General features: G+C 44.7%; 1 protein-coding gene across 4 annotated transcripts; it reads left to right on the forward strand.

Annotated features, from left to right (window-relative positions):
* The first annotated feature begins 755 nt into the window (after positions 1-755).
* TIGIT (T cell immunoreceptor with Ig and ITIM domains) lies at positions 756-14,346 on the forward strand. Of its 4 annotated transcripts, none has more exons than XM_042902989.1 (4): positions 756-912; positions 1,915-2,244; positions 5,261-5,367; positions 14,034-14,346. In XM_042902989.1, the coding sequence occupies exons 1-4, from the start codon at positions 849-851 to the stop codon at positions 14,283-14,285; spliced, it is 753 nt and encodes a 250-aa protein (XP_042758923.1). In that variant the 5' UTR covers positions 756-848; the 3' UTR covers positions 14,286-14,346. The 4 variants fall into 4 exon arrangements, with proteins under 4 accessions (XP_042758923.1, XP_042758924.1, XP_042758925.1 ...); XM_042902990.1 differs by having other exon boundaries at positions 14,049-14,346; XM_042902991.1 differs by having other exon boundaries at positions 14,052-14,346.
* Positions 14,347-17,437: the final 3,091 nt, after the last annotated feature.

Raw genomic sequence — 17,437 nt, forward strand, 5'->3', positions numbered from 1 at the left:
ACAGTACAACTTGATAATGAGCTGGAAACTCCAGATGAGTATTGATCAGCTCCTTTCCAGGGTCAGGTAATTGGGGCTCATCCTCCTCTGCACTAGTGATTTTCATGGGCAGGGGATGGGGGGTCACCAGTCATAAGAAAACTCCCTCTTCTGGTCTCCTCTGACTCTGCTGGGTTAGAGAAACTAAGCCAGAGTTCAACAAAATCTCAGTCCAGATAGACGAGACAGAAGAAATCAGATTCAAGAAAAGGACCTCATTTAAAGGAAAGTTGCTCTGTTGTCTGAGACTTTTTGTCCTGCCCACATCTAGTCTCTGAAGTAAATGCCTCTTGTTCACTGGCTCATTAGATTTCAAGCGCAAGTCTTGGTCTGTAAAGTATGCAAACTTAGATTTCTCTTATGGGTGCACATTTTTTAGTAGGATGAAGCCAGGGTAGCCCAGTGACCTCCACAGGCTCTTCAGAATCTTGGGCGTTACCAGATACACAGGGCCCTTGAACTTGTTAGACAAAGGCTGATACAAAACAAGTGCATCAAGACAGAATTTAAAAACAACAGATTAACTAATAGTAACCCAAAGACCAATGCGTCTGTAACCACATTTTTGTTTATTTTTTAGTGTGTTTCCTTCATGGTCTTTCTTGTGGCTCAACCTATGCAGTTTGTGTACTTGTTGAGAGCTTTTTTTTTTTTTTTAATCTGTCTCTGACATTGTTTCTGCTGAACTCAGTTTTTCCGAGACCCTCTCTCCTCATAGGCTCAGTTTTGGCCTGCCAGCCACAGTCCTCCAGTTTCCGTGGTAGAAGAGGCCTAGGCTGCTTCCTGTGGGCCCCCCGCTGGGCAGAAGCATGCAGTGGTATCTCTTCCTGATTTGGGCACAGGGGCTGAGGCAGGCTCCCCTCCCCACCTCAGGTAAGGCCTATAAATCCAGCCTGGAACTGGAGAAACAGAAGGAGGAAATAAGTCTGGGAGTGGAAGTGAGGGAAGGAAAGGCATGGTTTTCAGAATCCTGTGGCCCCTCATGTGAGAAAAGGCAGCATCTGGTAAGCAGGTTCTGTTTTGGGTGGCAGATAGAGGCCTTGGGGTTGGGGTGTCTGACTGGCCAACCCAAGAAAGGAAATGGGGAGAGAAAGGAAACAAGGAGGAGGGATGATCAGTTTGCTTGTAGAAGTTCACTCCTGTTTCATCGTTCTTTCTTCTGTCCTTGAGGAAACTTCTAGAAAGACATTGTACATTTTCTGTGGATCAAAAATGTCTTCTTCACAGATTCCAGAGAGTCTACCATTATAGACTGAATTTACATTAGATATGGTTCCTTCCATAATCAAAATCATAGACATATGTTTCTGAGGGGGGCACAGATATTGAGACACTATATTATAATTTAATTTGTATGTTGTTTTTTTTGAACCATTTGAGGGTGGAGCTGTACCCAGATGATGGGCAGTGGTCAGTGCTGAGGAGGGTAGTTTTGTCTGGGAGAAACAAGTTTCTCTCCAGTCTTCCTTTCCTTTGGATTTTGTGGCTTTCCTGAAGGTTTTTCCAGGCACCTCAAACAGCAGTCAGACAAACAGCAAGGTTTTATTTCAAGGAGTAGTGTGCCCAGCGTAGAAGTGGCTGCTGGAAGCTGAAGTAAAACAGAAGTGGTGGCTGACAGGGCTTATGTTGTAGGTAGGGAGACAAAATAAGTACATGGAAATAATCAAAGAGCTTGTCATGAAGCTAGATTATAGCAGCATATCCTGAGTGGGTGAAGTGTAGCAGTTATAGTCCATGTGGGGAGTGACAGGATGGACAGGAGACACTGTCATTCCACAGACCAAATCTAGCCTCAAAGCCCTTTAGGATTTCTATAGGAACATTCCAGGACAGCTGTTGACATAGGACTCATGCACATTTTCTCCCCTTCCCTAGGAGCCATGTCAGGCAGGATAGTAACAATGGGGAACGTTTCTGCAGAGGAAGGTGGCTCTGTCACCTTGCAATGTCGCCTCTCCTCTACCACTGCCAAAGTGACACAGGTCAACTGGGAGCAGCAGGACCAACTTCTGGCCGTTCATCATGCTAACCTGGGGTGGTACCTCTGCCCAGCCTTCAGGGAGCGAGTGGTCCCCGGCCCCAACCTGGGCCTCACCCTGCAGTCGCTGACCAGGAATGATACAGGGGAGTACTTTTGTACCTATCACACCTACCCCGACGGGATTTACAGAGGGACACTCTTTCTGGAGGTCCTACAAAGCTCAGGTATGCGCTCTGGAGCAGGGTGGCTAATGAACTTTCATCCTCCAGAACAGAAGATGTGTTCCTGCTAAACACTGTAAGAACAGGGTCTTTCAACCCTGGTTCACATTCAAATCACCAGGGAGCTTTTAAATGACACTGATGCTGGAGCCGCATCCCAGACCAATTTAATCAGAATCTCTAGGGGCAAAGTTGGGATGTAATAGATTCTAAAAGCATGCCTGGTGATTCAGATGTGCAGCCAGAATTGAGAGCCACTGTTTTGCGTAAGAAGGGCATCTTATATGTGTTGGTTAGGAAGAACACTTAGTAAGGTCATTTGGGAAGGGTTCTCATTTATTGGTTTAGGATTAACCAGGCAAATTAGAATTAGCTTCTGGGGCACCTGGGTGGCTCAGTCAGTAAAGTGTCTGACTTTGGCTCAGGTCGTGATCTCACAGTTCATGAGTTTGAGCCCCACTTTGAGCTCTGTGCTAACAGCTCAGAGCCTGGAGCCTGCCTCAGATTCTGTGTCTCCCTCTCTCTCTGCCCCACCCTAGCTCATGCTGTCTCTCTCTCTCTTTCAAATATAAACATTTAAAAAAATAAAAAGAAAGAATTAACTTCTAAGTTTTTTTTTATGTTTATTTATTTTTGAGAGAGAGAGAGAGAGCAGGGGAGGGGCAGAAAGAGAGGGAGACAGAGGATCTGAAGCAGGCTCTGCCCTGACAGCAGAGAGCCCGATGTGGGGCTCAAACTCTCAACCTCGAAATCATGACTTGAACTGAAGTCAGATGCTCAATCGACTGAGCCACTCAGGCACCCCTAGCTTTTAAGTTTTACAAAGGATTAAAACACAGTGTGTGCTAAATGTAAATACATAATAATTTACCTTTGTATGGTACTTCATAGTTTCCAGAGTGCTCTCAAATTCATTATCACCTGAACACTTAAACCAGTTCTCTGCAAAGTGGGAAAAGATTTTTGCATCTGAGAAACAGTATAGCAGAGTGGTGATGAGCTCAGACTATGACACCAGAGAGCCTGGGTCCAAATCTTGGTGCTGCTGTTGACCTCAGACAAGATTACTCAGCTTCTCTGTGCATTGATTTTCTTATCTGTGAAATGAAAATAGATGTAACCTTATGAGGTTCTAACATAGGACTGAATACCATACTACAAGAAAATGCCCTGAAACAAGGCCTGGAATGGGGCGCCTGGGTGGCTCAGTCAGTTAAGCATCCAATTCTTGGTTTCGGCTCAGGTCATGATCTCACGGTTTCGTGGGTTTGGGCTCCGCATTGGGCTCTTCACTGACAGCACTGTGGAACCTGCTTGGGATTCTCTCTCCTTCTCTCTCTGCCCCTCCCCCACTAGTGCTGTCTCTGTCTTTCTCAAAATAAATAAATAAACTGAAAAAGAAAAAAAGAAAAAACAAGGCCTGGAACATGGTAAGTACTGTTAGCTCTTACTGCCAGCCACTCCCATGTCACTATTTGATGGAGGTGAAGGCTGGGCCTTACAGTTGCTCAGAGCAGTAGAGCTGGTTTTAACACAGATGATCGGGTTCCATTAAATTACACCCTCAGAGCTTTTTGCTTTTTATTTTATTTTATTTTTTATTTGAGAGAGAGAGAGAGAATGAGAATCTTAAGCAGGCTCCGCACTTAGGGTGTAGCCTGACAGGGCTTGATCCCACAACCCCAGAATCATCGCCCGAGCTGAAATCAAGAGTCAGGCCCTCAACCAACAGAGGCCCTAGACCCTCAGAGCTTCTGCCTGTTACTATCGATTGTGTTGGAGATTAAGCTTTATGAGTTAGCAAAATATGTGTAGACTGAGAAGATAAAAGGCTACTTTAAAGTTCTTTTCAATGCTGCTTCTTGGCTGGCTCTGGTATAGGTCAATGCTGCTTCTTGGCTGGCTCTGGTATAGGTCAATGCTGCATGTGGGGAAGAGCCTATATCCTTTCTGGTTCTATGCACAGCCCGCCGCAGCCCTTCTGCCCCCAGAAGCTGTGTTCTCCATGACTACTTTGCTCCCCATCTGCCCTCTTCCCCTACCTGTGGCCAAAGCAAGAGGCTGAGTCTGCGGTGCAGGAGGAACTCATCCTGGGGAGCTTGGGCTCCCTCCCCCCTGGTACCGTGTGGGTCCTATGGGCACTGCCTTGTCCTTAGTGACTGCATTCCTTAGCCACCTTTCCCACAGTGTAAGCCCTTAGAGGGAAGAGGGCCTGCCTCTGCTACACCCTTCTCTCAAAACTTCCCTGCACCTCTGGGATCTGCCCAAGCTCGTAGGAAGGAGGTGGGAATAGGACAAGGCAGCCTGGAAACCCTTCTACCTATAGTACAGCACACATCTGAGCAATTGTTCTGTTTCTCTCTTGCTGTCCTTGAATCAGCTGTCACTCTTTTCAAAACTCCCTTTCTGCTTTTCCTCCTTACACTTTATGTCTTAGTGGAAATTCATTTGTTCATGCTTTAATTCCATATTGCAAATATTTATTAAGCACCTGCTATGTGCCAGGTGCTGAGAAAAAACAGGATAAACCTCCAGAACGTTACTCTCTCCAGGGTCTCACAGATGGAAAAATGTTACAGGTTTAATGTGAAAGGTTATATTCTTTCCCCCCTCTTTTTTATGCTTTAATTAATTAATTTTAATTTTTAATTAAACATTTTTTACTAGTATGATTATAAATATGAAATTTAATAAAATGTTCACTCTCTGGGTTTTTTTTTCTGGATGTTATTTTTTGTTTCATTTCATGATTAGCATGGAAAGTGATTTTGTCGAATAGAGGAAGGGAGTGTTAACAATGGTCTGCTTTGGTTCCAGAGATTAGCCATTGATTTTATAGTAAGCCAGGTAGATGCTCTTCTGTTCAAGGAGCTGGGCTTAAAGACTCCAGTCCTATGGTTACAGAAAGACCTGGCCAGCCTGCACCTCTGTACCCTGACACACAGGCTTCCCTGTGTAATGGCTGCCCTTTGCTTCTGGCTTTCACCACCCCCCTGTCTTCACTTTGTCGCCCCTCCAGTGGCTGAGCGCAGCGCTGGGTTCCGGATCCCACTGCTTGGAGCCATGGCCATAGTGCTGGCAGTCATCTGCATGGCAGTCATCGTGGTGGTCACATTGACCAGAAAGGTAAAGACTGTGGCTGCACATCTCAGTCATGGCCACTCTGCCCCTGACACCCTATCCTTTCATGTCCCCTTCCTGTCCAGAGAGAGACCTTGATGTGCTCTCCCCCGCTGCCCTACATATCTGTTTTACAGTCCTTTCTCTGCCTTTCAGTGCAGTTGTTTACGCTCTTCTTCTGTCGCTTTCCTTGTCTGGGAACTGCAGAAAGGCTGGACCTGTATTCCCCCCCATCTTGCTGTCACCTACAGCTCCTAGTTCTTGCCTGTCCCTGAAGCCACTCCCTAGAGAGTTTGATTTATCTATTGTGAGTTTGCTGTATTTTGGGCATCTACCCGGTACTAGGGATTTTTGTGTGTTAGCTTATGTAATTTTAACAACCTTCTGTGGTGTTGGGCTACCCAGCAGTTCTACAGGATGAGAAATAAACATTCCCGAAATTTAGGGGAAAAAGGTACATGGCAAGATCAGTAGGCTATACATCCTCTGTTGCTCTAGCTTAAGAGGTCATGCAGCTGAAAGAGTGCTGGATGGGGAAGTAGATGATGTCGAGTCTGAGCTCAGCATTGAGGGTGATTACAGGGAAAGTTGTGGAGTCTCCCGTGTCTCCATTTCCTCATCCAGAAAGTGGGGATGATGGTGATTCTACTTGGTCTGTGTCACAGAGCTGTGATGAACAGGTGGCACAGTGCCTGTGACAGCCTTGTAAACAATGAAGAATTAGATGAATGTGCTTGTGTTGTAAACTGGTAGCTACTGATTAGGATGAATGAAAAAATTTCTGCTCCCTGTTTTGTCTGCCCTTTTGGACTTTTAAAGCCATCCCAGGTCGCCTTAATTTCAGTCACCAAACATTTGGGGGAAAGCAAGTCTGTGATTGCCAACATCGTTTTCCACCTCATCCTAGACCCTGCTCCCTTGTTCCTGATTCACTTTCCCCCCAAACTAGGTTTGGCTCAGTGAACAACCCAGCTCTTCATCCCTGACATTTCTTTCTCTGGACCATGTGCTTGGTGCTGTTATTACTGATATATGTGGGTTTACAGCTACCACCTTATTTTCTTCATATATGTTTTGCCTGTTTTTTCCCCTACTCTTTCTTGCTGTCTTTTGAATTAAGTACTTACTATTATAAAAAGATCTATTTGGTAATTATGCTAGATTTGCTATTCTTTTAGTGGTTACACTAGATATTACAAATCATACCCCTGACTTATTCAAGTACAGTATAAATTAGTGCTTTAATCATGTCTTGGATTTTGCAAGAATCTTAGGGCGCATTAACTCTTTTTTACCTACTTTCCCAACTTAATTGCTATTATTACCATGTGTTTTAGTTTTATATATATTTTAGACCCTGCAAGAAATTAGTATTGTTTTTAGAGTCACTATTCACTTAGATTTACCCTTTCTGTTGCTCTTTACTTCTTCCTGCATTTCCTGTCTTGTACCTAGGATCATTTTCCTTCTGTCTGAATAATATTGCTTATATTTCCTTTTGTGTAGGTGATGAATTATCTTGGTTTTTTTTTTTGTCTGAAAATATCTTTAATTTTTCCTTAATTTAAAAATGATATATTTGTTTTGCTGGGTATACAATTCTATGTTGGCAGTTACTTTCTTTCAGCACATGGAAAACATTTTTCTATTGTCTCTGGCTTCCCATATTTCTGTTGAGAAACTATGGGAATCTTATTTTTGCTCCTTTGAAGATATGGCTTTTTCTTCTCATTCCTTTGAAAACTTTCTTTCTCTTTGATTTTCAGCAATTGTACAGTGATATAATTAGATACAGCTGGGAACATGTAGTACTCTCAAGGCGGGTGGCTTGAAGACAGTTTAAAACGGACAGTTACGAAGTACTGGGCAGCATTAAGGAAACCATTAGGAGAAGTGTAGCAGTGTACTGTCACCCCTAGTCTTTAAGGGAAAGGGGAGAAGGTGATTACTAGAACCTGGAAAGGGAGACATGTGTGGAGGGGACCAGCTTGAGAAGTACTGTAATCTTTGATTGAAGGTTATAGCCAGTCTAAGGCAACTATGCAGAGAGAATGCCAGGGGAATATATATATATATATATATATATATATATATATATATATATATATATATATATATATCTATCTCCTCACCTCACTCTCCTTGCCTTCATCCTCTACTGTTGCTCTGCATTGGTTGAGCCCAAACCCAAGCCTGAGGGCAAGGAAGTCTGCTGATGCAGTACACATAGTTCTGTCTTCTTAGGAAACAGAATCAGGTGCAGAAGGCTGGAGAGCAGAGTTGGCGGGTGAACGGTTGGTATCCACCCTTGCTGCTCACAGACCTGGAAACTGGGCAAGAGATTTTGACTTTCCATGGGTGGGTTCCTGGTCTCAGTCTTCTCTCATGTATTCTTGATCTCTTGTCCATAGATAAGCAACACCCCTCCCTGTTGGTTGTCCATCCATATTTATCTTAGGAGCACTGTGCTTTATTAGCCATCTTAATATCCTGGTGGGTCAGGCTGCCATTGCAGTAACTACATCCACTTTGTTTCTTAAGTGCTACCATCTGCCCCTATATCATTTTGGGGTCTCCTCATTCCTATTGCTACTAGGGATCCAGGTCTATAAAAGCATTCAGCCCCAGCCTACAGAGGAGAGATACCACTGAGGTTCCCAGTAATGCTGGTGCTTTCTTCACTAGCACATTCTTTTTCACCTTTGTAAAAGAGTGTCCTCTGGATCTTTGCTAGAAACATAATCAGCTATTGGATTTTCAAAATTATGTAGTACAGGGATCGACCAAGTTTCTCTGTAAAGGGCCAGGTAGTAAATCTTTTAGACTTTGTGGGCTATACGGTCTCTGTTGCAACAGTTCAACTCTGCCATTGCAGCATGAAAGCACCACAGACAATATGTAAATGGATGAGTATGGCTGTGTGCCAACAAACCTTTATTTATAAACACTGAAATTTGAATTTCATATAATTTTCATGTGTCATGAAATATTATTTTTCTTTTGAATTTGTTTTCAACCACTTAAAAATATAAAAATCATTTTTAGCTCATGGGCAGTACAAAAATCTGTGGTAGGCCAGATTTGAGCCATGGGCCTTAGTTTGCCAATCCCTGATTTAGTAGGTTATATTGGGGAAAACTCTGTTTTTTTCTTCTTCTCTACTCTTAACACTGCACAGAACACTTCTAAACAACAGATGGGTGGGTTTATTCCCACACTGACCAATTCTTCTATACCATCTGGGTGTCCTACAATCAATTCAGTTCTGACACTATCTACTTGGAGTTAACATCAGAACCCACACATTAAGGGCTCAGTCCTACAGGACTGCCCTCACTTTCAGCCCAACTGCAAGTCCCAGACTGTCACCTGTACTTCTGACTGACCAACTATAAATTGAAGTTTCTACAACCCCCTCCTTGGATTTGATCATTTGTTGACAGCTCACAGAACTCAGAGGAACACTGACTTACATTTACTGGTTTGTTATATAATAAAGAATATGATAAAGGATACAGATGAATAGCCAGGTGAAAGATATACACAGGATGAGGTCAGTAAGGGTCCAAGCACAAGAGTATCTGTCCCTGGAGAGCTGGGGGGGTGTTACCCTCCTGACATGTGGATATTTTTAGAAAACTGGAAGCTCTTTTAACTCCATACTTGTGGGATTTTTATGGAGACTTCATCATGTAAGCAAAATTGATTATTAGCTCATGTTCCAGCCCCTCTCTTTTTTCTGCAGAATGGGGGGTGGAGATGAAAGTTCCAAGCTTGTAATCATGGCTTGGTCTTTCTAGTGACCAGCCTCCATCCTGGAGCCCACCCAACGTCACCTCATTGGAACAAAGACACTCCTATCACCAGGAAATTCCAAGCCATTTAGGAGTCCTGTATAAAACATTCCTATCACTCAGCAAATTATAAGAGTTTAAGGAGCATTGTGTCAGGAACTGGGGTTAAGGACTAAATATTAGTAGAAACTGAGGATAGAGACCAATATATATATGTTCCTTATGATTTTACATACGTCCATCATTGCATCCCTACTTGTCTGAGGGTTTGGGTTCTTTCTTCCTTAGTTTGCCAAAGTGGTGTTGGTATCTCTCTTGACAGCAGTGTATTAGTATTGTCTTCCAGAGTCCTTGTGAGGGTGTTATATCTTAAGTCACGAGATGTGTCCCAATATTGGCCAGTCTCATATTTTGCTTGCCCAGCATGCCCCTTCGCTCTGAGAATTCACTCCCAGACATGTTCTCCCATTGCTGCCGGTACATGTTGGCCGTGTCCTTTAGGTATAACCTCTCTCCTCCTTAAGCATTCCTGGCATTCCCTCAGGTACTGTAGGCTGCAGTCTTGCCCTAAATATGGGGCTGATGGCCTGTAGGGGACACAGGTCCTAACAGGGCCATAACTTCCATCAAGGAGAAGTGGGCCATTTTTGTAGCTCCATAGGATACAAGAGAAGCAGGTGGTTCTCAGTGAGTCTACCCAGAGATCCTCTTCCCAAGTCATAGATATCTCTCCTTTTCTAAGCATAAGAGACTTGCACAAGCTTACAATCCAGCCTACTTTGAAGTTCTATCTCTCTTACAGTTAGGTCCTGTGCCTGGTCTTCAGTGCCAGAGATGTGTGTTTCTTGAAATGCTATCAAGAAGGAGCTTTGACTCTTCACACTTTGCTTCCAGGTGCTGAGAGATCTGAGCCTGTCATGCTCCCCGCTCCATGTACTGGGAAGAATTTAGTAAAAGCTACTCAATCCCACAATTTGAATAACCACTCTTTTTCCATACTTCTCAAATGTCAGTGATGTGGCACCAGCTCAGATTCCCCTTCCATCTGTGTCCCATCCCATTCCACCACCACCAGTGGGGTTCGTATTCCCATCCAGCTGGGGAGGGATCCCTCCACAATACCATCCTGTGTCTGCTTCTAGGGCCATTTCCAGGAGCAACTGTTTTGGATCAGATCCCCATAAATAGATCCTGACATATGAATTTTGGTGAGAGTGATTTACTGGGATGGACTCTCAGATGAAGGGTAGTGAAGGAGTAGCTGGATAGGGCCAAGGCAGAAAGCTCAGCCAGACTTGGTCTCAGCTGGAGACTTGACTGCAGCAAGAATTAATTGTATGCAAAGTTGGCTGTACCTTGAGGCAGGGAGCCAGATTTTTGAAAACCCACCTTAGTCAACCCCCAATTCCATATGCTAACCAGAGAGGGCAGGGCCCAACAACCACTCCCCAGAGAAGGGGCAGCTGTGAGCTGCCCACAGCCCATACTCTCAGTGTCTGGGGAATGGGATCCCTGGTCCAGCAGGTAGGATCTGAGCAGGGTGCCAACAGCGTTCCTTATAGACCTGGAGAGGCCATTGGTTGCATTATTTAGGAGCGTGGACTTTGGAATCAGACAGACCTAGCTTTGGATCCTGGCTGTACCACTTCAGTAGCTATGGTAATATCTATAAAGTGGGAATAATTATGATGCAGCTCTCACAGCGTTGTGGGAAAACATCAGTCAAGTAATTCATGTAAGGCACTTGGCATTTTTCCCGGCATGTATTAATAAGTATTAGTTATTAAATTCTTGTAATTATTATAGATTTTATTTACCGTGGCACTTTATAATACTTGGTACTCAAAAATATTGATATTGCATGAATGTATTATGACTAAATGAATGGATATTGTTTGCTAAGCAGGTATTGCAAAGAGTTTCCCTAGGGGATCTTCTGTGAGGGAAAAGAGAGATGGCTGTGTCCAGCTCCATAACACTGACTACCCACTGTCTGTCCTCCTCACGTCTCCCAGGGGGCAGTGTTTGTCCTCATAGGACCCAGCTGCAGTCTCCCTTCTTGCTCCTATAGGACCACTTCAGCCCCAGGCTTGTTTTTTGTACTGGCAATGACAGAGTCCCGATACATAGGGATTAAATGAAAACGGAGCAGCTGAGAGACCCATCTCAGGAATGTTTACATTTCCCAGAAGACTTTGGAAGCCAAAATAGTCAAGATTCCAGGGCAAGGGTGGCCAGTCTAAGAGTGGAAATGAGAACACACCAGCACCAAAGGTCACCATCAGTTCTTTGAGAAAGAATTGGATATTTATATGTTTGAAATGGATTGGGTTGCATCAAGGGATGTAGCACTCTTTTAGCACAGCATCAGCATGACCAGTGATGACCCCTTTTCTCATACCTATGGTAAGGGTGTAGCCATTGCATTGAAAAGGAATGAATGAAACAGTGAGTAGGAAGAGACCACCTGACTCCTGTGTGTCCTTCTAAGACCATGGCTTCTATCTAGGCCAAGTTCCTCAGGGCCTGCAGTGTAGTGCCACCCCTAATATTTGATATTTGTTCATGGTGTACATCCATGCAGCCTATCCACCCTTCCTGTTAGCCTATATGCGTGCACCGCTGAGCTCACACTAGCCAGTAAGGATGCTCTTTCCTCTCCTGGGAAGTAGTAGATGATGGGAAGAATGGGATTTGGTTTTGTGTTTGTTGTTTTTTTCCAAGCCTGTGTGTGGCTTTTTGTAATTCTGTCATCCAGACCCGTGGACGCACCCCATGGTGGGAGTGAGTGACATACTTTAGAGCAGAGTCTCCAGTAAGACTGAGAGGGTGTCACCTCTGCAGTTGATGCCATTAGGTGTTTCTTCTGCCATCCTGCTTGTGCCTACTGGTCTTTGATTTCCTTGGCTTAGCACAATCTTCACCTGTGATGCTCTCATATGGGGGCAATGGCTGACCTCATGCCCTTTGTTTTCCCAAACAGATTTCACTGTCTGTTCTATTTTCCCATAATAGCAATTGTAGCTGTCTGACTATGAGTCCCTTTGATTTGGAAAATCCTGTTCTTTTAGGTATGGGCTGAGGAAGAGTGTGTGTGTGTGTGTGTGTGTGTGTGTGTGTGTGTGTGTGCACGCACGTGCACGCATGCCTGTGCACGCGCATGCATGTGTGAACACACACTTTTCAGTCCCAAAACATATATCGAATGTCTGTTATGGGCTCTGAGGTTACAAAGAGGAATACAGCATAGATCCTTCCCTCAGGGAGCCCACAGTTTGGAGAAGTAAGAGGGGTAAACAGATAAGTTCTAGACAGCATTGCATGTTACAACAGAGAACATCTAGAGAACAGGAAGAATGTCACTCTCACAGAAGGTCAGGGAAGGCTTCTTGGACAATGTGCTACAGAGCTGAGTCTGGAGGAAAGAGTAGACAACTTTTTGGAGATCATATAAAAAGTTGGAGGAGGCAGAAAACAGTGCATGGCATTCAAGAAGCAATAAGATGAGAGGCAGCCTGGCTGAGGAGAAAGAGCATGGCCTGGACCCAAGTCAGAACTGGGATTGTCCTTGGGTAAGTGATTTCACCTGTCTGCATATGAGCTCATTCCAAAGCAGAAACTTCAGTAGGGCTGTTGCTGAGATGACATGAAGAAGCTAGCCAGTATGTGCTCATAGCAGCTTCTGAATAAATGCTCCCTGCCTGACACCCAGGCCGTATGCCAGGAGCTGGAGTGTTGAGTGGGGATGCACCACAGGTGATAAAGCTGCAAAGGTGAGTGTGACCAAATCACCAAAGGTGTTTTGGGGGGCATCACACACAATCTTCTGCAGGGAATGTAGTGAAATTATGGACTAACCTACGGTGTTTTACAAACCCCTTGACATCCACCTGCAGCCCCTCTGGGGGATTAAGCACTCTTCAGTAGACAAGGGGAGCCATCCAAGGGCTTTAGACAGAAGCATGGTCTGATCCAACTTCCAGTGCTAAATTACCACTGTGCTGGTGGCCATGTGAAAGTTGGACCAGAAGAAAGAGGGAGTTCAGAGGTAGGCGGGTGCCGGAAGCACAGGGCGAGATAAGACGTGGGGGTAGGAATAGAGAAGAGGGAAGTGATTTCAGAGGGACTTAGGAATAAAATTGGTTGGGAATTTATGGCTGATTGGAATTTAACATTAGGCTTCTGGTCATCTGGTGCTGTGAACCAGGAAAGAGAACGTAGGGACAGGAGCTGATTGTGGGGGAGGGAACATGATTGTCTCATTTGAGACAGAGTGAGTCTGAGCTTGCTGTGACTGGCCATTGGCTGGTCTGGAGCTTGGGGCTGGAGCCCGGGTTAATTTGGGTAGAGATCTGGGAATGTTCAGAGGGCAGATGGTGTTTGTAGAGGTCCATATACATGAGGTGACTCAGAGAGTGTTCAGAGTGAGAAAACAGAGGGCAGAGCTTGGGGAGTCCCTTTATTTGGGGAGCTAATGTGTGAGCAGGAGAAAAGCAGGTCTGGCTGAAGGTGAAGGTGGGAGTTTGCAGGAGGAGAACCGGGAGAGAGTGATACTGTGGGAGCCAGGGAAAGAGAACATTTCCAAAAGTAAGAGGTCAGCAGTGTCAGAGGCAGTAAAGAGAACAAGAGAATTGAGACAGAAAGCTGCTTCACGGGGTGTGGGGCTCACTGCATGTGGAACAAGGGTAGTTTCACTGGAGTGGTTAGTACTGAAATCTAGCTGCGATGAGGCTGAGAAATTAAGGGTTAAGGAATTGGTATTGGTAAGAACACAACTTTGCTTGTGTGTGTGTAAGAAAGGAAGAGAGAGATGATTGTAACTATGTATCATGTTGGGGAATAACTTCTGAATGACATCCCCTCCTCCTCACTTTGTAGTTTGTTTGTTTTCAGAAGAAATCTCTCAGAGCCCGTTCTTCGGAAAGTGGCCTCAGGAGTATGCCCTGTGAACAGGAGGAATGGAGTGCCGTCGTTCTGTCATCTGCTGGAAGCTGCATCCAGGCAGAGGCTGTGCCCGTGGTCTTCTGCACAGAGCGGAGGGGAGATGACTGTGCCGAGCCACATGAGTACTTCAACGTCCTGAGTTACAGGAGCCTTGGAAGCTTCAGCTTCCCAGCAGAGACCAGTTAGCTCCCAGAGGCATCGTCTGGGAGATACACTCCTGTCTCTGCTATTACAGGTGGATGATGTACAAGGGTCTGAAGTCTCCATTATTGCTGCGCGTGTGGGTGTGTATGTTTAGTTGAGTGAATGAATGTCATTCTCTTCTCCACATCTCCTCTGCCTTTCCCTTCCCTGGTGGCAGACCCAGAGTGAACAGTTTGTGTCTTGATTATGAATGCAAAGTTAAAAAAAATAACTTGACCTGGTTTGAGCGGATCTTGTGGCTCTGAGAAATGCATTCCCAACAGGGCAGGGCTTTGGGCTGCAGTTTTGTGATGGATGATGATGATGATATGATCATCTCATTTGTCATGGTCATTTTCATCAACATTCACACATGCAAGGCATTTTATGAACAAGGCATGACATGGGCATGGGCTTCCATGGGGCGATTTGGGCATGACTAACCCACCCTCTCAGGTCTCAGCCCTTGTAAACCTTAAAGTTAAATGGGGTGATGACATTTGCATTAAAGGTAGTAAGAAGACAGGGAGACAAGACATGCGTCTTTGGGAAGAGATGTGGTGCAGGCTGAGGTGGTCAGGATAGGCTTTGTCTGGGGCAAAGTCCTGGGAGGATGGAAGGAACAGTGAGGCTTATGTGGTCAGAGCAGGAATTTTGTCCAGGGAGGTCAGAGAAACCGAACAGAACTACTGAAATTCCCACATGAAGATCCTGGCACCAAGGGAGCCAACAGGGCTTCAGATTTTACTCCCTGAGAAGCTAATTCAAGTCTCCTTTTGCTGGGTGTGCTTGGAGTCCAGGGATGGGCTGCAGCAGGGGACCCCAGGTCTTCCAGCTGCCCGCTGGGGGGGCTGCAGCTTAGCCCCTGGCCAGGATCCACCTTTTCTCTGTCAACCCACCACGGAGCCTGTGAGGAAAGAATCTGTGTCCACCAAAAGGAAAACCTGGATTTTTAAAACAGGGACTCTTCCTAGGGGGGAGAAAAAAGAGTGATTGAGGGTTTAAAAATGAACACCCTCCCACTAGCTGCTCTGAACCCTTAAATTCACCCTCTGACCTCTTTGTGCTGGGCTTTGGGTGGCATCTAAGTGCGAGTTTCTGTTTAGCTGACAATCAGGCCTTTATCCTGCCATCACCTCTCTTATAGGATTGAGGGGGAATGCTGGGCACGGAGGTGACAGATTTTCTTTCATGGGCACAGGAAATGAGAGAGGATGTGAAGCAAGGCTGTCATTTGCCAACAGCTGAAGTGAAGTATTGCTCTGCTCCCTAAGTAGGCAGGCTGAGCAAGAAGAAAATTCAACTCCTACTCCTTGGATTTGTATTTTTATTTTTCTCGCTTCTCTACCAAATAGGTATGTACTTAGGAGCAACGAGCCCAAATCTGTCCGGACTGCTGAGTCCTTTGGAAGACAGACAGATGCATGTCAAATCCTGTTCTGGGCCATGGCAGCCCAGCACATTCTTCTTGCCGAACTAGTGCAAACGGCTTGGGAGTAGAATACCATTCACGAATTGGAAATGAACTAAAAACGTACTGACAAAAGGGAGCTGCAGTTTGCTTTGGAGGAGACATATATTGAGGTCAAGGCTGGACTGAGTGTTGGGTGTTATTTAACATGATTATAGTGACAGGGAAATATCTACAAATACCATTTGGATGGAAATAAAAATACAAAAGAACCCATAGATGCTATAAATGGGCCAGGTTGCTAAAATGAGATTGAATTAGACAGAAAATAAATTTTCAAGTGGAATTCACTGAACTAGATTTTCCTTGGAGAACCAGAGAAGACAATTCCCTAAAAGCCAGATTCCTGGACAGGTGTCCTGTCCGGTGCGGTAGCCGTTCTCCACAGGTAGCTGTCGAGCAGGTGAGATGTCATAGTCTGAATTGAGATGTACTGCGCTGTAAGTATAAAATGCACACTAGATTTTGAAGGCTGGTTGTGTGTAATAAAAACAGAAACTATCACGTTAGTAATCTAAACATATTGATGACATGTCAGAATGATAGGATTTTGGATATTTTGGATTAAAATATGTTATTAAAATTAATTTCATCTGTTTCTTTTTAATTTCTTAATATGGCTACCGGAAAATCTAAAATTGCATATGTGGCTCCCATTATATCTTGATTGGGCCATGCAGCACTAGACTCTGGACCTGAGCACAGCTGGTACCAGGGAAGGGTGTCCATCACTGATTGGTGGTCTCTCTCTTTTGCTCTCATTCAACATAGGGTTTGAGGAGACTTTCTTCTCTTATTATGTCTTTTGAGAAACACATAGGAGAGGATTATAGGGGAGATGGAGTTAGGAGATTATTAAGTGCAGACAGGAAGTGGTCCTAAGCTCTCTTGGATCCCCTCTTGGATTTCATGATAGGAGAAGGGAAGATAAATGAATTAAAGAATGAGAGTTTGGGGAAGAATAAATGTACTGACTCCCGACCCTTTATTACTCCACATTCTAAGCCTGGGCACGTATAGTCTGATCTCTAATCCAAAGAACTATCCTGAACAAATATGAGAAATTTTGAGTCATAGAGCTTTGAGGTAGGTGATCTTCATGAGTAGATAGAGTTTTCTCATGCAGTTTTATTTCATGACTCATTCCTTCTCACCTGTCAGCCCCTGGGGATGAATCATCATGTACTCAGGTTCATATGGATTCCATCAGTGCTGAAGCTAGACAGACAGGGTGGCTGTGTGCTGTGTGCAAATGCCAGCATTCTGGTGGGCATGCCGTCCCCACAAGGCAGAGGGAAGCAGCAGCATGGCTGTGGCTGCCAGCTGGGGGATGTGAATTTTGTTCCATCTTCTGGGTCTTCCCAGTGCTGCTTCAGGGCTGTAACTAGAAAATTTCTGCATCCACTCCAAAGTACACCTGTCAAGAGGCTCAGAGGAGCCTTATGTGTGCAAGAGCCTGAGCTTTCAGGAAGTCAGAATTATGAACTTCAATGTTTGATAGAATTTTTTTGCAGAAGGTCTAGGTCAGTACTATCTAGTACAGACTAGAGTCTAGGACAGTACAATCCAGTAGAACTTTCTTTGATGATAGAAATGTTTTGCATCTGTACCATTCAGTGTGGCAACCACTGGCCACACGTTGCTATTGAGCACTTGAAATAAGGCTAATGTGACTACAGAACTG

This window comes from Panthera leo, chromosome C2 (genome assembly GCF_018350215.1).
Source record: "Panthera leo isolate Ple1 chromosome C2, P.leo_Ple1_pat1.1, whole genome shotgun sequence".
NCBI classification, from domain to species: domain Eukaryota; kingdom Metazoa; phylum Chordata; class Mammalia; order Carnivora; family Felidae; genus Panthera; species Panthera leo.